Source organism: Microcaecilia unicolor, chromosome 2 (assembly GCF_901765095.1).
Source record: "Microcaecilia unicolor chromosome 2, aMicUni1.1, whole genome shotgun sequence".
In the NCBI taxonomy this organism is placed as follows: domain Eukaryota; kingdom Metazoa; phylum Chordata; class Amphibia; order Gymnophiona; family Siphonopidae; genus Microcaecilia; species Microcaecilia unicolor.
Genome location: NC_044032.1, coordinates 470,587,937 through 470,605,301, shown reverse-complemented (window position 1 = coordinate 470,605,301; position 17,365 = coordinate 470,587,937). Strand labels below are relative to the sequence as shown.

General features: G+C 39.5%; 1 protein-coding gene across 1 annotated transcript in view; it reads right to left on the bottom strand.

Moving 5' to 3' along the window:
• The window catches only part of CTNNA2 (catenin alpha 2), a 1,714,656-nt gene that overhangs the window by 176,148 nt on the left and 1,521,143 nt on the right, over positions 1–17,365 (bottom strand). Inside the window, exon 13 of the mRNA XM_030191022.1 lies at positions 4,030–4,181. Within this exon, the coding sequence (XP_030046882.1) occupies positions 4,030–4,181 (152 nt within the window). The remainder of the gene's footprint in view (positions 1–4,029; positions 4,182–17,365) is intronic.

Here is a 17,365-nt window from a genome sequence, read left to right as displayed (position 1 = left end):
CAACTGACCAGATGACCACCGGAGGGAATCAGGGATCACCTCCCCTGACTCCCCCAGTGGTCACTAACCCCTCCCACCAAATAAAACCCACTTTACAAACTTTTTTTCCTCGCCTCTATGCCAGCATCAAATGCCATACCCACCTCCATAACAGCAGAATGTGTTCTATCCTGTGACAGCCTTTCCCTGGTTCTGATGTGGGTCTCGGGTGAGTGTGACACCTTTTCTGTTAAGGGCACTGCAGAGTCACATCAGCAATGCATTGTCTTGGGTGTAGGGTATTGGGCTCTATGATTCCACTAGCTTGTGTTAAATGCTCACGATGTTGGTAGTTGGAAGGCTCTACTCCCATGGTGCTTTTCCCTTTGCTTACTGGGTCAGAGTGTGCCCTGTTTTGTTTCCGGTAGTCCATGAGGTAGTGGCCATTTGTGTAAGACACTTTTAGATCACTTTCATGTGTTAGCCACGTGACAGCACTTAGTTTTTACCTTGAATGTTGCTGAAAGAGGGCATTGAACACCATTCTGCCAGCTCGGACCTACTGTTAATCTCAGTACCAGCGAGACTCATTGTCAGTGGGGCACAACCTCTGATCTGCAGTTAACTGTGAGTACACATGCTTATTCAAATAAAGGACGTTTTCAGCATCTAAATCCAGTTTTGGACATTTTGTGAAAAACGTAAAAAAATCCAGTAGTGAACATGGCTATTTTCAAACCAGAAGTGTCCAACTTTTTGCTTCAAAACTGGCCATTTCCTTGACATTTTTGTGCTCAGTGTGGCTATCTTTTAGGACCACTTTTGGAAAAAAAAGGTCCAAGGGAAAAATGCACAAAAACAAGCCATTAGGATGAATAAGGAACCAGCATTCTCAGGAGACTGGTCAAAGAGACATTCCAGCAGAGCAGTGGGAAACTCTAGGGGTCACTGCACTAGAGTTCACATAAATGGTCCCAGGTACACATCACACCATTATCCATTTATATTGTATGGTGAGCCCTCCAAAGCCCACTAAAAAACCTAATATACCCAACTGTACACCAGCACAATATCCCTAATGCCTGCAGGTGTCACCTCTATGTAGGTACAGTGGGTTTTTGGTGGGTTTTGGAGGGCTCATACTTTCCACCACAAGTGTATTAGCTAGAGTGGAATATGAACCTGAGTCCGCTTCTCTACAGTCCACTGCACTGAACATTAGGCTACTCCAGGGACCTGTTTGCTGCCCTAATAGGACTGGCCATAACATTTGAATCTGTCATAAAGGCTGGTATGTACTGTTTTTTTTTTCACAGCTTTGGAGGTAAGAGAGAGTTAGTGACCACTGGGGGAGTAAGAGGTGCTATGGCTTAATCTCTGCAGTGGTCATTTAGGACAACGTTTGGTCACTTAGTCGTGATTGAAACAGGTCTAGCCAAAAACATCTTAATTTTGGCACTAGATATTTTCATTTTGTTCCATTATTGCAGAACAATGTTTATCTTTTGATGCTGCGCGTGTCCCACCCAAACACATCCCCTTCAAATTTGGATGAACTGTGGAGCAAGCCATCTAAAATCAGGGTATCAAAAATTGGAACGTGGTCATTTTTGAGATAAAAATGTCCTTCTGCCACCTTATGATGTTTTTTAGATGTCTTTTCTCTTTTGAAAACGAGCCCTTACATATGTTAGCAGTTATCTCGGGAAATGTTAATCATGACAGTTCACACATTTCAGCAGATTTCTAGCACCCTTCAGTATCTACCTTTGTGTTATAGTATAACACTGTTGCATGTATGTGCCTAAAGCCTTAGTTCTAAGCACTCAGTGTAGTATAATATAGCACACCAAGCAAATGGTAACAGATCAACCCCTGAGAGGAATAAAAGGTCTAGTAAGTGACCCTTTTCATGAGAGAGTGAATTACTACCAGTCTCATCCCCCATTATAATGGGGATTACTAAGTGATGGTATCATTTCTCCAGAGTCACTGGGCAGAGGGAAATTGGTTGGTAATGGAGGTATGAGAAGCCCAGACCCAAGGGCTTGGAGAAAAGCAGCTGAAGGGAGATAAGACAGAGTTCTATAAAATACTGAGTGGAGTGGAATGAGTAGACTTGAATCGCTTGTCTACTCTTTCCAAAAATGTGGGTAGACATAAATTGCTTGTTTACTGTTTCCAAAAATACTAGGAGTAGTGGGCACACACAATGGAGCTACTAAGAAGTAAATTTAAAACAAATCGGAGAAAACATTTCTTCACTCAATGTGTAATTACTCTCTAGAATTCATTGCCAGAGAATGTGGTACAAGCAATTAGCTTAGCAGAATTTAAAAAAAAAAGGTTTAAATAATTTCCTAAAAGAAAAATTCATAAGCCATTATTAAGATGGACTTGAGAAAATCCACTGCTTATTTCTAGGATAAGCAGCATAAAATCTGTTTTACTGTTTTGCGATCTTGCCAGGTACTTGTAACCTAGATTGGCCACTGATACTGGGCTTGATGGACCTTCAATCTGTCCCAGTAGGCAACTCTCATGTTCTTATGAAATTCACACCAAGCGAGTTGTGTGGAGCTCTGTATTGTAGAGGAGCCCTTTGGAATTCACACCTTGTGAATGACTAACACGCATTCTGAATCAGTTGTCTGTTCTGTGAAGAAAACTGTTGGACATAGTTCATGTATTGAGATTCCCACCACCTTCATCTAGTTAGCTCAGTTATCTCTAAGTTATTTACCCCAAACTATAATCTATATTTCTAGGTTTGAGAAAGCAAGGAGAAATTGTTTATTATTTATTTGTTTGCTATACCACCTCTTTCATGTTGGAGTCTAGCTGGTTTACATACATTATAAAATCATTGTTAAAATTACAGTGCACACCTGCATGCAAGGATGGCACAATTCTTCAAATTTAAGTACTCAAATGGCACATACATTTAGGCAATCTATTATAGAATTAGAGGGGAAGTTCCACCAACTTGGGCAACTGTTAAGTCATGTATTTTATCACCAACTCGTCCTACTTTAGCACAGACCCCATTTTATGCAATAAAACCTAGTTACTAATAACTGAGGATAACATCTTAAAGGTAACCTATGTTAATAACTTTCCCCTTAGGGGGAAAAGGCACAATGTGCATACTTTTATATTATAAACTCCTGATAATTTCATAGCAAAACATTTCCACATATAAACCCCTGTTTTATGCTTAAAAATCACTTACTATTTGATCTGTTTTGCATGTAGTTTTAAACTTACATAATTGTATTTGTTTATAAATAATGAATTGCTGCAATGCAAAATTATGCACCGCAGCTCACTAGCTGTAAATGCAGAGCTAAATGCTAACAAAAATATTATTATGTTTATATTTTTAGATTCTTGATTTCACACCTTTCTCTGCTACAATCAAAGAAGTTTACTTCAAATTTCTGCAAAATATTCCAGTAACCTATGTATAATATCTTGCTATTGGTCTTATTTGCTATGGGCAAAGTCAAAAATTGTAAGTGGAATTCACCACAGTTTGGATCATTGACTTCCAATTTTTAAACAGCAGATATTTTGCCCAAGAATTTAATTTAATTAATTTCTGTAAGATAAAAAAAATATCTACTGAAGAATATCATGTAAGCAAAACCTTTTTTGAGAAAGCTCTGCAAAACTTGTACCCATTTCCTAAATTTAGTACTTGAATGTTAAAAGTCCTGCACTACTTTCATATATATTTTACTTGATGTTCTTTCCATTCTCAAATTTGTAGGAAATTAGATCTTTGAACAAAAGATGGTCTTTTTTTTTTTTTACAGTGCAAGAAAACCGTTTTGAATAATCAATATATTTTTGTCCTACTTTTGTCCAAAAGAGTCTTATCTATAATGTGCTCTCACCTCGTTGTCTGTTATGTGGAGTTTTCATTTTTGTAATCTCCAGCTATGTTTTTCAGGTCATGTATCTGTTGTTTGCCAACTTTCTTTTCCACCCAAATAACATATTTATACAACCCTCAACTTATTTTGATTCCCTAAATGCAACACATACCCTTATCATCAGAACAGCTTTCCTGATGTCACGGACTCCATCATAAACCAGGCGGGAGGCGTCGATGAACTCATTCTCTTCAAAAGGATGTGGAATATTTGTACTCAAAGCTTCAATGGCAACCTCAACTTGTTCAGCAAAACGTGGCATAACTGCGTTACAAAAAATGAAAGGCAATAAGATTATACACATCCACTGTATTCTTTCTTTTGCCCCTAGGCATAACAATTTTGCAGCAGGCACCGCTGTCACAGTTTCAGGACATGAGAAGAATAACTGACTAGCTGTGTGCCTGTCAGCTTGCAATGGTAGCCCTGTCACTCATACTTCTGCAAAGACTGAACAAAATTGCCACAGGTAGTACCTAAGACTGTACAATGGCTAATTCAATATATTTTGGAAAACTGTGTTCACTTCATTTTGAAATGAAAGCTCAATGATAGACATCAGCAAAGTCTGTGTATTCAGAGAGATGACTGAAAGAATATAATACTGAGTACTAGCAGTGAACTATGCACAAGCAGTTTATAATTAGAGAAATTAGAACCAAAAAAGTAATCACATTTAATAGATGTACTTTTAGATGATTGATATTACTGCAATTGTGCTTTTTGTGTGTGTTGGATTACCTTGGATAGAACTTTTGTTTAAGGAAAGCAATCTATCTATCTATCTATCTATCTATCTATCTATCTATCTATACACACACATAATGAGGTCACTTCTATAAAGAAGTGTCTACATTCAGACACCTAGGAGACAATTCTAGAACATTACCCCTGTGTTTAGAATAATGGCATTTATACATGCATGTATGTGCATCAATATCAAAACTCCACCTACATGATACTCTGTAAATACGTGTTTAACTTACACAGCATGTATTTGCAAGGGGACAATACACATGGGCAAAGGTTGGGCTCAAATGTGTACACCCAACTTCCAGAATATTGTAAGTTACACATGTGTCAATGACATTTAAGCATGAGCATTAAACCAGCTCTATGGCTAGCGTTAAATACACACAACTAACTTTTAGGCATGTGTATAGCTAGGCACCTACCTCCCAGTATTCAAAAAATATTCTATCTCAGCTGAATATTAGTGCTTAGTGGCTAGCTGGATGACTGGCTATGTCGCATTACATAGCCAGTCAACACTGAATATGGCTACGTCAATAAGTGGAATATCTTTGGCCAGTTCCAACTTAACTGGCCAGCACTGAATACTGGCTTGGCCGGTTAAGTTCAAACTGGTCAAAAATAAATCAGAAATTCAATGCCGGTAACCGGAAAAGGCCTGGCATTGAATATCCGGGCTCAGCACCAACCACGGAAGGCAGCACAGCCCCCTAAATTTCTTTATTGAATAGGCTCCTACCAGGCACCCTCTAGGTGGCTAATTTTAGGGGTTCTGCTAGAGGACACCTATATGGAGCCTATTCTATAAAGAAAGTAGGCACCTGCTTTGCCTTATATATCACTAACATGCCTTCATATATATGTATGTGTGTGTTAGGCTTGGGCACCTATGCCAGCCATAGAGCTAGTGTATAATTAGATTGTAAGCTCTGTTGAGCAGGGACTGTCTCTTCATGTTCAAGTGTACAGTGCTGCATATGTCTAGTAGTGCTATAGAAATGATTAGTAGTAGTAGTAAATGCTCCCACCTAGATTGTTTTTAAAAATGTGTGTACATTATAGTATTTTATAATTTATATGCAGAAGTGTGCACCCCGCCCAGGCTCCACCCATATGTATGCCTGACGTCAAACTACCCCCCATTGCATTTAGGCATCAGTTTATAGAATAGCTCATAGATGGAATATTGGCATATATGCACATATGTGCACACATACACACATCTATGCCAGTATTCTTCATTTTGTACATGTTCCTGTCACTTAAACATTGGCAACTTCTTTATAGAGTTAAGCCAATGTAACATAACATACAAGACCAGATTCTAAACATCGCGCCTGAAAATTTCACGTGGAATATATTTCCACCTAAGCGTATTCTATAGGTGGCATCTATATTTAGGCACAGTATATAGAATACACTTAGTTCATAGAGCGCTTAAAACTATGAACATTCATTTACAACAAGGGAAACATGGAGTAAATGCCAGGTCATAGATTTAAGCACACAGGGGCATATTCTGTAACACTGCACGTACATTTTGGAATGCCCATGAAATTCCAATTTCCCCATACATAAGCACGCCCCTTTTTGGCTGCATGCATTACAATTTAGGCACAGTGTATTGCAGAATACACTTAGCGAAGTGTGCACATAAATTCCAATTATTGCAAAATAGTGCTCATTATTGCTTGTTAAGACTTATTGTCAATGGTGATCAATTTCTATGGGGACAAACTTCTGTTCAGCACACCACTGATAAATGCAAGATTCGCTTATATGCATGGTTTAAGACCGCTCCTCTGCAGGAAAGACTCCGCATAAGCGCACGCACGGAATATGGAAGCTGATTGACGCGTGACAAAGGGGCGGTAAATTTGAAATCTCATTGGTTAACTGCCTTAGGCAGAATAAGCAAAAGAATGTTGTTAGAGTGTATACTGGATTTGTCGTTGTCGCGCAACTGTAAGACTAACACTGGCTGAACAAATAGAAGTTCTTAAAAAATTAGAAAACAATCAAAGTCAAGCATCTATTGCTAAAGAATATGGTGTCAATATCAGATAATTACTAAAACAAAATGCAGTGTCGCTGGAGCAAAAACATGTAAACCAATACTACGCAAACTAGCTCCAACATGAACTCATTAGTGTTAAATTGGTATAACAGAGAAAAGCCCTCAGAAACCGCTGGCAAAATGCCTACGGTTTAGTGCGTGGTTATATATTGCTCAAATTATAACTCACACAGCGTTTCTATCACTGGACAAAAAACTCTTGTCAACCTTGGGCTGAATTATTTTAAAAGCCTCAACAAAAATGTACTGACTGACAGCAATAGTTTTAGATAACAGGCCCCACTAGTGGCCTGAATCAATTCAGCATAAAAAAAGAAAAGGACTTAGCTTAAACTGAATTCAAGCACTCTTCATTGTCCGTTCTACGGAGATCACCGTTTCACCTAAGACCATGGCTTCATCAGGAACGGGGTGCTCATTATACGCTGAAATTGAGTTGAAGGCGTGAATTTTGAAAAAAGCAAATTGAGCACCCCGTTCCTGATGAAGCCGTGGTCTTAGGTGAAACGGTGATCTCCGTAGAACGGACAATGAAGAGTGCTTGAATTCAGTTTAAGCTAAGTCCTTTTCTTTTTTTATGCTGAATTGATTCAGGCCACTAGTGGGGCCTGTTATCTAAAACTATTGCTGTCAGTCAGTACATTTTTGTTGAGGCTTTTAAAATAATTCAGCCCAAGGTTGACAGAGTTTTTTGCCCAGTGATATATATTGCTCAAATTATAACTCACACAGCGTTTCTAACCACGCACTAAACCGTAGGCATTTTGCCAGCGGTTTCTGAGGGCTTTTCTCTGTTATACCAATTTAACACTAATGAGTTCACGTTGGAGCTAGTTTGCGTAATATGGTGTCAATCCCAGTCAAATTTCACATATCTTGAAGCAGAAAGACCAGCTTCTGGAAGACTGGCAAAACAATACAAATCCACACTGGAAACGAAAATGGGCGGGAAAAGCTGAGGATGTAGAAGATGCTCTTCTTTGGTGGTTTTCTCAAGTCAGGAGCAGACAGTTTCCTGTCAGTGGTCCACTGCTTATGGAGAAAGCTAATCAGCTAGCTGAAAGTCTTGGACTAACTGAATTCAAAGCCACTGTTGGATGGTTGGAAAGATGGAAGGAGAGGAACAACATAAAATTCAAGAAACAGCATGGTGAAAAACAAGATGCTGATGACTTTGGTGTTGAAAATTGGGTTGTTTCAGTTCTTCTTACCATCTTGAATGAGTTTGCACCTCATGACATTTTCAATACTGAAGAAAACGGACTCTACTGGTGAGCGATTCTTGATGGAACACATGCATTCAAGCAAGCCAAAACTACAGGAAGTAAAATGTTGAAGGACCGACTGACAATCCTCCTTTGCTGCAATATGGATGGGAGTGAGAAGTTGGAACCACTTGTCATTGGAAAGAGCAAACAGCCCCGTTGCTTCAAGAATGTTAAGCAACTTCTTGTGTCATACGAGGCTAATGCAAATTCATGGATGACTGGGGAAATTTGGAAGCAGTGGCTATAGAAGTTAGACACTAGAATGCGGGCACAAAAGCATCATATTTTGTTGCTTTGTGATAATTGTGATGCACACAGTGATGATGTAAGGCTGTCTAACATCAAGGTGGTCTTCCTGCCACCAAACACTACCTCTCTGATCCAACCTCTATCATATCTCCCCTCAGCCATTTTTACTCCAAGCTAAAGAGCCATAGCTGCTTCTGTCTTTCCTCAAATGGAAGTTGTTCCATTCCCTTTATCATTTTCATCACGCTTCTCTGTACCTTCTCTAATTCCACTATTAGGTACATTTTCAAAAGAGATGGACATCCATCTTTTGACATAAATCGGAACTTTGATGTCCATCTCTCAGAAATGTCCAAATCGCTATAATGAAATCTGATTTTGATTTACTCTAACTGAAGTCCGTCTCAAGAACGTCCAAATTTCAAGGGGGCATATCGGAGGCATGGTGAAGGCAGGACTTGGGCATTCCTAAGACTTAGGATGTCTTTGAGCCATAATGGAGAAAAGCAGAGACGTCCATGACTAACACTTGGACATTTTCACCCGGACGTGTTTCTATTATGAATAAGGTACAAAAAGGTGGCCGAAATGACCAGATGACCACTGAAAGGAATCGTGAATGACCTCCCATTACTTCCCCAGTGGTCACTAACCCCTTCCCATCCTCAAAAAACATATTTAAAAATATTACGTGCCAGCCTCTATGCCAGCCTCAGATGTCATACTCAGGTCCATGACAGAGCATGCAGGTCCCTGGAGCAGTTTTAGTGGGTGCAGTGCACTTCAGACAGGCAGACCCATGCCCATACTCCCCCTACCTGTTACATTTGTGGAGGAAACAGCAAGCCCTCCAAAACCCACTAGAAACCCTCTGTATCCACATATAGGTGCCCCCTTCACCTGTAAGGGCTATGGTGGTGGTGTACGGATGGGGGGTAGTTGATTTTGGGGGGAGTTTGGGGGGCTCAACACACAAGGTAAGGGAGCTGTGTACCTGGGAGGATTTTATGAAGTCCACTGCATTGCCTCCTAGGGGGCCCAACTGCTGTCCTGGCATGTCAGGGGGGCCAGAAATCCTGGCTCCTCCCATGTCCAAATGGCTTGCATTTGGATGTTTTAAACATGGACGTCTTTGGTTTCAAAACTCGCCGAAATTCAAAGATGTCCAAATCTAGGGACACCCAAATCTAAGGATGCCCTTGGTATTTTCAAAACGAAAGATGGACATCCATCTTTTTTCGAAAATATGTTTTTCCCCTCCTCCGGATTTGGATGTTTTACAAAGACGTCCAAATCCAAACTTAGACGTTTCTTTCGAAAATGCCCCTCCATATCTTTTTTTAAGATGTGGTGACCAGAACTGCACACAGTACTCAAGGTGTGGTTGCACCATGAAGCGATACAAAGCCATAATAACATCCTCATTTTTGTTTTCCATTCCTTTCCTAATAATACCTAACATTATATTTGCTTTCTTAGCCACCGCCGCATACTGATGACACCTAGATCCCCCTCCTGGTCGGTGACCCCTAATGTGGAACTTTGGACCACATAACTCTTTCCCACATTCATCCCTTTGCACTTTCTTTAATCGTCATCTATCATTTAGATGCGCAGTCTTCCAGTCTTGTAAGGTCCTCTTGTAATTTTTCACAATGCTCTCGCGATTTAACAACTTTGAATAACTTTGTGTTGTCACCAAATGTAATTACCTCACTAGTTACTCCCAACACTAGATCATTGATAAATATGTTAAAAAGCAGCAGTCCCAGCACAGACCCCTGGGAAACCCCACTATCTCCATTGAGAATACTGACCATTTAAACCTATTTTCTATCTTTTAACCAGTTTTTAATCCACAATAGAACACTTCCTCCTATCTCATGACTCTCCAATTTCTTCTAGAGTCTTTCAAGTGATACTTTGTCAAATGCCTTTGGAAACTCCAGATACACAACCAGCTTACCTTTATCCACATGTTTGCTTACCCCTTCAAAGAAATGTAATTAATTGGTTTGGCAAGATTTTCCTTCACTAAACCCATTTTGGCTTTGTCTCATTAATCCATGCTTTTGAATATAGTCTGTAATTTCTTTATAATAGTCTCTACCATTTTTCCCGGCACTGATGTCAGGCTCACTGGTCTATAATTTCCCAGATCACCTCTGGAACCTTTTTCTAAAAATCGGCATTACATTGGCCACACACCAATCTTCTGGTACCATTCTTGATTTTATAGATAAATTACATATTACTAACAATAACTCTGCAAGTTCATTTTTCAGTTCTATCAGTATTCTGGGATGAATACCATCTGGTTCAGGTAATTTGCTACTCTTCAGTTTGTCAAATTGTGGATTACATCTTCCAGTTTTACAGCGATTTCATTCAGTTTTTCTGTCTCAGCTTTGAATACCATTTCTGGCACTGGTATCTCTCTCAAATCTTCTTCATTGAAGACTGAAGCAAATAATTAATTTAAACTCTCCACTGTAGCTTTGTCTTCCCTGAGTGCCCCTTTTATCCCTCAGCCATCTAGTGGTCCAACCGATTCTTTTGCTGGCCTTTTGCTTTTAATATACCTAAAAAAGTTTTTACTATATGTTTTTGCCTCCATCACAATCTTTTTTCAAAGTCCCTCTTTGCCTTCCTTATCAGCACTTTGCATTTGACTTGACATTCCTTATGGTGTTTCTTATTATTTTCAGTTGGATCCTTCTTCGGTTTTCTGAAGGATTTTCTTTTAGCTCTAATAGCTTTCTTCACCTCACTTTTTAACCTTGCTGTCTGTCACTTGGCCTTCCTTCCTACTTTTTTAATACGTGGAATATAACTGGCCTGGGCTTCCAGGATGGTATTTTTGAACAGCAACCACACCTGATGTAAATTTTTGATGTTTGCAGCTGCTCCTCTTAGTTTCTTGTTCTCATTTTATCATAGTCTCCTTTTTGAAAGTTAAATGCTAATATATTGGATTCCCTGTGTGTACTTATTCTAGATCCAATATCAAATATGATCATATTATGATTGCTGTTATCAAATGGCCCCATCACTATTACGTTTTTCACCAGATCATGTGCTCCACTAAGGACTAAGTCTAGAATTTTTTTTCCTTTTGTTGGCTCCTGTACCAGTTGCTCTATAAAGGCGTCCTTGATTTTGTCAATGATTTTATCTCCCTAGCATGCCTTGATGTTACATTTTCCCTATCAATATTGGGGTAATTGAAATCAAAAACCAAAACCAGTTCTACATAATATATATTCTGTATCCCAAGGAATGTCTTATCTAATATTCTATACAAAAACTTACTGGAGAAAAAAGACCAGTAGAAACCAGAGATAACCCTGTTTGAAAGACAGACCTTCATATACAAAGGGGACTTTTCATAATCATCAGTCATAAAAAAAACCTTCACTTTGTATATAATATTTTACACAAAGACAATAACCTTTCATGGATACAGAGTAAGCTGGAGCAACAGCCACAATATTATTGCCAACAGTTATAGGCTTAATACTTATCTTGGATGTCTATCTCTGTTATGCTGCCATGCAGTTGAATTTCATTCTTGCCACTGGATATTCAAAGTCCAAAATGCTGGGGTTATTTTACCATAGTTTTTAGGCCCTAATGTGACTTGCTATGCATCACCACATGTCATGTTAGGGTATTTGAATAGTAGTGAGATGCAAAACATGCATTTGTATATTTTGCATCTCATTACTAACTAACCCACAGTGACTTAAATATCACTGCAGTACTTTTAGAAAAGTGGCGTTAGGGCTGTTTAATTCATGTAAGGGCCAATTAATATGAGAAAGCCCTAATGCTGCTTGATGAATCCCCCCCCCCCCCAATCAATGTGTGCAAACAACTGATTTGTATGCAAGCATTCTGTGCATTGCCTCTTGTGTCATAAATCACTCCTCACATTCATTGTAGAAACCATATCCAGAAATCTCAGTTTTACACATTTTACCCTCAGGTACCAGCTCCAGCTATAACTATCAAAAAAGGATATCAATAAGAAGTCATGAAAGAGCTGAGATTCTTTTTATCATAGTATTCAGAAATTGCTGTATAATGGTCACAGAAAACATATGGACCATGTTTCGTCAAAAGTTCCTGCATCAGGAGTCTGTAGTTTTCACATGGAAAAAAAAATCTAAGGACCATGTTTACTAAGCCGCACTATAGGCATGCTAGCATCTTTAGCGTGCTAATGCTAGAGACACCCATGGGAATATATGAGTGTCTCTAGCTTTGATGGAGTGGCATCCTTTGATGTTTTAATTAAACTCTATGTCCAGATGAGTGAGGTTCAAGACTGCATTATCTAGACTTAGGGGGTCCTTTTACAATGGCGCACTGAAAAGTTGCTTGCGGTAGTGCAGGCATTGGTTTTGGGTGCACACCAATCCATTTTTCAGTGCCCCTGTAAAAAAGGTCTCTTTATTTCTTGAAAATGGACGTTCGGCAAAATCAAAATTGCTATGCGTCCATTTGGGGTCTCTGACCTTACCGCCAGCCATAGACCTAGTGGTAAAGAATTTGGATGGTAATGACCTATGTGCGTCAGATGCCACTTGGCGCGCATCCACTATGCACGCCAGAAAATACAAATACAAAATATTTTTCAGACGCGCATATCGGACGCGCACCAAAAATGAAATTACCACAAGAGCCACATGGTAGTTGGGCGGTAAGTCAATTTTAACACATGTTGGGTGCGCATAGACCCTTATGCGGCTTAGTAAGAGGGGCCCTTACATTTTTTTCCATGTGAAAACTACAGACTCCTGAAGCACGCCCTGTCACTGAAATACGGACAGAGTAGTTTTCAAAAAACATATCATAAAGCTTATAAATGTAAAACTTAATGTAAATACAAATGATTTCAAATCTTGTTAATTTTTTTATATGTTAATAAATATTATCCTAGGAAGAAATGAATCTTTTGGGAAAATATTTATGTATCTTCAAGAGATGTTTCTAAAATCATCCAGCATGGGTATAAGGTATAGTCTCCTCAAGGCACATTCTCTCAATTTATCGTAAGGAATGAATAAAAAAATGAACATGACACCTTATTTAGTTTGAGGTGTTTGTCAAAGTCAAATTCTATAAGTGCCGATAAATCATCAGTAGGTTAGCTTAACTTGCAAATTACTTCTAATATCTCATTCCAAGTTCAGGCTTTAAATAGAACGATTTATATATTTTCTAGGGATGTGCAGGGGAAATAATTCTTTTGTTCAGTTTCATGTTTGTTTGGGGTTTTTTTCATTTTGTTTTTATTAATTTTTGTTTTGTTGCATTTTCTTTTAATACATTTTTGTTTCAGGGCATTATTACCAATTAAGAGGTGACTGCGGCTGTTGTCCAAACAAACCTCCCCCCCCATTCCCATGATCACAATCTGTATTTCCAATAACAACCTGCACCCCTCACACAAGGGTATCACCCAACCCACCTCTAATCCCTCCAGTATCCCTGGCACCAACAACAGGTAATGTATCATGCTCTCTTCACACCAAAAAGGCAATTGATCTCCCCCAGTCCTTACTGGGGGTATCAATAGTTTTATTGTGTCAGGGCAGGAGTGATTCCCTTTGGCTTTTAGTCCCATTGTACTGAGGCCAGGATAGCTGTAACCCTGGACTGGAATACCACAATTTGGAGTCTTGAAAGCAGGAAGCTTTGAAACACAGCTTAAAGCCACAAACTTTGGAGTATATGAGAGAACCTCTAGAGGGTTTAGTTTAATTTAGTTTATTGAATTTGATATACCACCGTTAGATAATACCAACACAGCAAGATTCTTACCCCCTAATTCTATAATAGTCTCCAAAAAATGCATGTTCAAATTTGGGCACGTTTCTAATTTGCATTTTAATTGAATAATGAGCTAATTACTGCCAATAATTGGATTTTTACCAAGCAATTATTAGCACTAACTAGATTTAATTGGAATTTATGCATATACATTTAGGCATGGGAGGCATGGCTAAATTTTATGTGCGAGCAAAAAAAAGGGGCATGGAAATAGGAGGGTTATGAGCTAGGGGTATTTCAAGCATTTACACGCATTGCTATAGAATAAGGGTGTGATTCCCAGGCATCAGCGGTATTCTATAAACCGAGTACACCTTTAAGTGCAGCTTATAGAACAGGGCTTTTTTCAGTGCCACCTTTTTGGCGACATATATAGAATTCACCCCTAAATACAGAAAACTAGGTAAATGGTTCCAGAATTTAGAACCTGTAACACTAAAAATTGAGTCCTGAATTTGTGTAAATGAAAGCACTACAAATAGATTTTGCAGTGAAGAACACAGTGATCAAGGTGATGAATAGGGTGTCAGGAAATATAGAATATAAGAGATTCCTGAGTAGTAAATTTTATAGGCTAGAGTCATAATTTTGAATATTATTCTGTGAAAAATAGGGAGTCAGTGTTCCTCTTTCAATAATGATGTAATGAGGTTCCATTTCTTAGCACCCTTGATTAGTCTGATGGCAGTGTTTTATAGCGGGAGACAACGTAATTCAATCAATTAGATTCCTTCAAATAGTGAATTGAAGTAGTCAATGACTGTGGAAAAAGGTAATATTCTTAGTGCCTTATCAGTGAAGAGGGGGTTTAATTGAGCTGGTCATGCCATTTTTTAGAGATATAGGAAACATATGGGACATGGCAGTTTCAATGTTTTTCAAATAGCACAGAAATGGGCTGCTTACATTGAGCAAGTTTTCCTTTCATTTGTTTTGTTATATTTCTATTTCTTACCTTTAAAGTGGACTAACACAGTAACCACACAATCACATTCAACAGCGGAGAACTCCAGCATAGATTTTTATTTTGAGAAAGAGGCAATAAAGCCATTCTGGAAGCAATTATGCTCTCTAATGCAGAAATGTCAACTTCCCAGTTGAGGAGGGAGGCTTTGGTCCAATCCTGGTTTGGAACTTACATCCTAAGCAATGCAGGATTTATAGTCCCACTTCTATATACTGAATCTATGCTGCAAGTCCAATAATGCATAATGAAAGGACTGTCAGAAAGTTAGGCCTGGATTAGCATCTCCCTTTTTGAACTGTGTAACTTGACAACTCTGCTGCTATGGGCATTCAAATTTATCTGCGTTCTACAATCAAATTTTTTATTTAGGTGACGTGGAGGGCCATAATGAACGGGGCCGGTCATCTATAAGGGCGGCCATCTCTAACGGCTGCCCCATCAAACAGCATACACAACTGTATTATCGAAACAAGATGGCCGGCCATCTTTTGTTTCAATAATACGGTTGGGGCTGGCCAAATCTCAACATTTGGCCTGCCCTTAGAGATCGCCGGTGTTAGAGATGGCCGCCATTGGTTTTCACCGATAATGGAAACTAATGGCAGCCATCTCAAACCCAGCCAAATCCAAGACATTTGGTCATAGGAGGAGCCAGCATTTGTAGTGCACTGGCCCCCTGACATGCCAGGACACCAACCAGGCACCCTAGGGGGCACTGCAGTGGACTTCACAAATTGATCTCAGGTACATAGCTCCCTTATCTTGGGTGCTGAGCCCCCCAAAACCCACTCCCCACAACTTTACACCACTACCATAGCCCTTAGGGATGAAGGGGGGCACCTACATGTGGGTACAGTGGGTTTTGGAGGCCTCCCATTTACCACCACGTGTAACAGGTAGGGGGGATGGGCCTGGGTCCGCCTGCCTGAAGTGCATTGTACCCACTAAAACTGCTCCAGGGACCTGCATACTGCTATCATAGAGCTGGGTATGACATTTGAGGCTGGCATAGAGGATGGCAAAAAAATGTTTTTTTATATTTTGTTTTTGGGTGGGAGGGGGTTGGTGACCACTGGGGGAGTAAGGGGAAGTCATCCCCCATTCTCTCCGGTGGTCATCTGGTCAGTTGGGGAACCTTTTTGAGGCTTGGTCGTGAACAAAAAGGGACCAAGTAAAGTCGGCCAAATTCTCGTCAGGGCCGCCTTTCGTTTTTCCTTTATCGGCTGAAGCCAGCCATCTCTTAACCACGCCCCTGTCCCACCTTCGGTACACTGCCAACATGCCCCCTTGAACTTTCGCCGGCTCTGTGACGAAAAGCAGTTGAAGCTGGCCAAAATCAACTTTCAATTATACCGATTTGGCCAGCTTCAGGAGAAGGCCGGCCATCTCCCGATTTGTGTCGGAAGATGGCCGGCCTTCTCGTTCGAAAATAAGCAAGTGAATCAATTTTTCAGTATTTTTATTTTGACTGGTTCATACTTTCACAGAGTCCCTTGCAGGGAAGTCTTAGCCTTGAATGTTAGACCAGAACAAGACAAGAACTAGGATTGCTCAAGGTCAATCTTAATGTCACTATACTTCCAAGAAATATCTCCGATACAAACAGCGTACAAAGATTACTGAAAGCAAAGAGTTTGACAAGATGCTGGAATCTCTTCAGGAAGTAAGGCAACAAACAGGAACTAAATAGAGCACAAGGAAAGAAAACAACACTGAAGCAATAGGAAACAAGCCCAGAGATGAGACAGAAATGTTCAAGCCTCTCCTGAGCTGGGCCAATCAGGAAATAGGAAATAAGATCACCAGAAGTGCAACACACAACTGGGAAGGGACTGGCTACAAGAAGCCTCCAAAGAAGCACAACTCCTGACAGCTGTTAACACTGAGGAAAAAATCGGACATTTTGGGCTTTTTAAAGGAATGTGCATCCCTAATATTTTCATACATCATCAATGGGTGTGGTATTTACAAAATAAAGTGAATCAACTACATATTGACAAAATAGGCATATTCTAGCATTGCATAGTACTCTACTGGATACAGTTTTTGAAGATGATATTTGAATGTGCATATTGTTTCTTTGTATCATGATCTGGCACTCTAAAAATTCATCTTGAGAGCCCAAGTCTCTAAAAAAGGATATTAAAATATGTCTAACCAAATGGTTGGTTTTCCTTTAATTAATTTTTGGAGGAGCAATCAGATACAGTATTCCCTTCCTACTTATTGCTTCGTAACAGACATTTTATCCAATTAGTTCAATATATTTTAAAAAATCCCATACTGTATCTTTTTC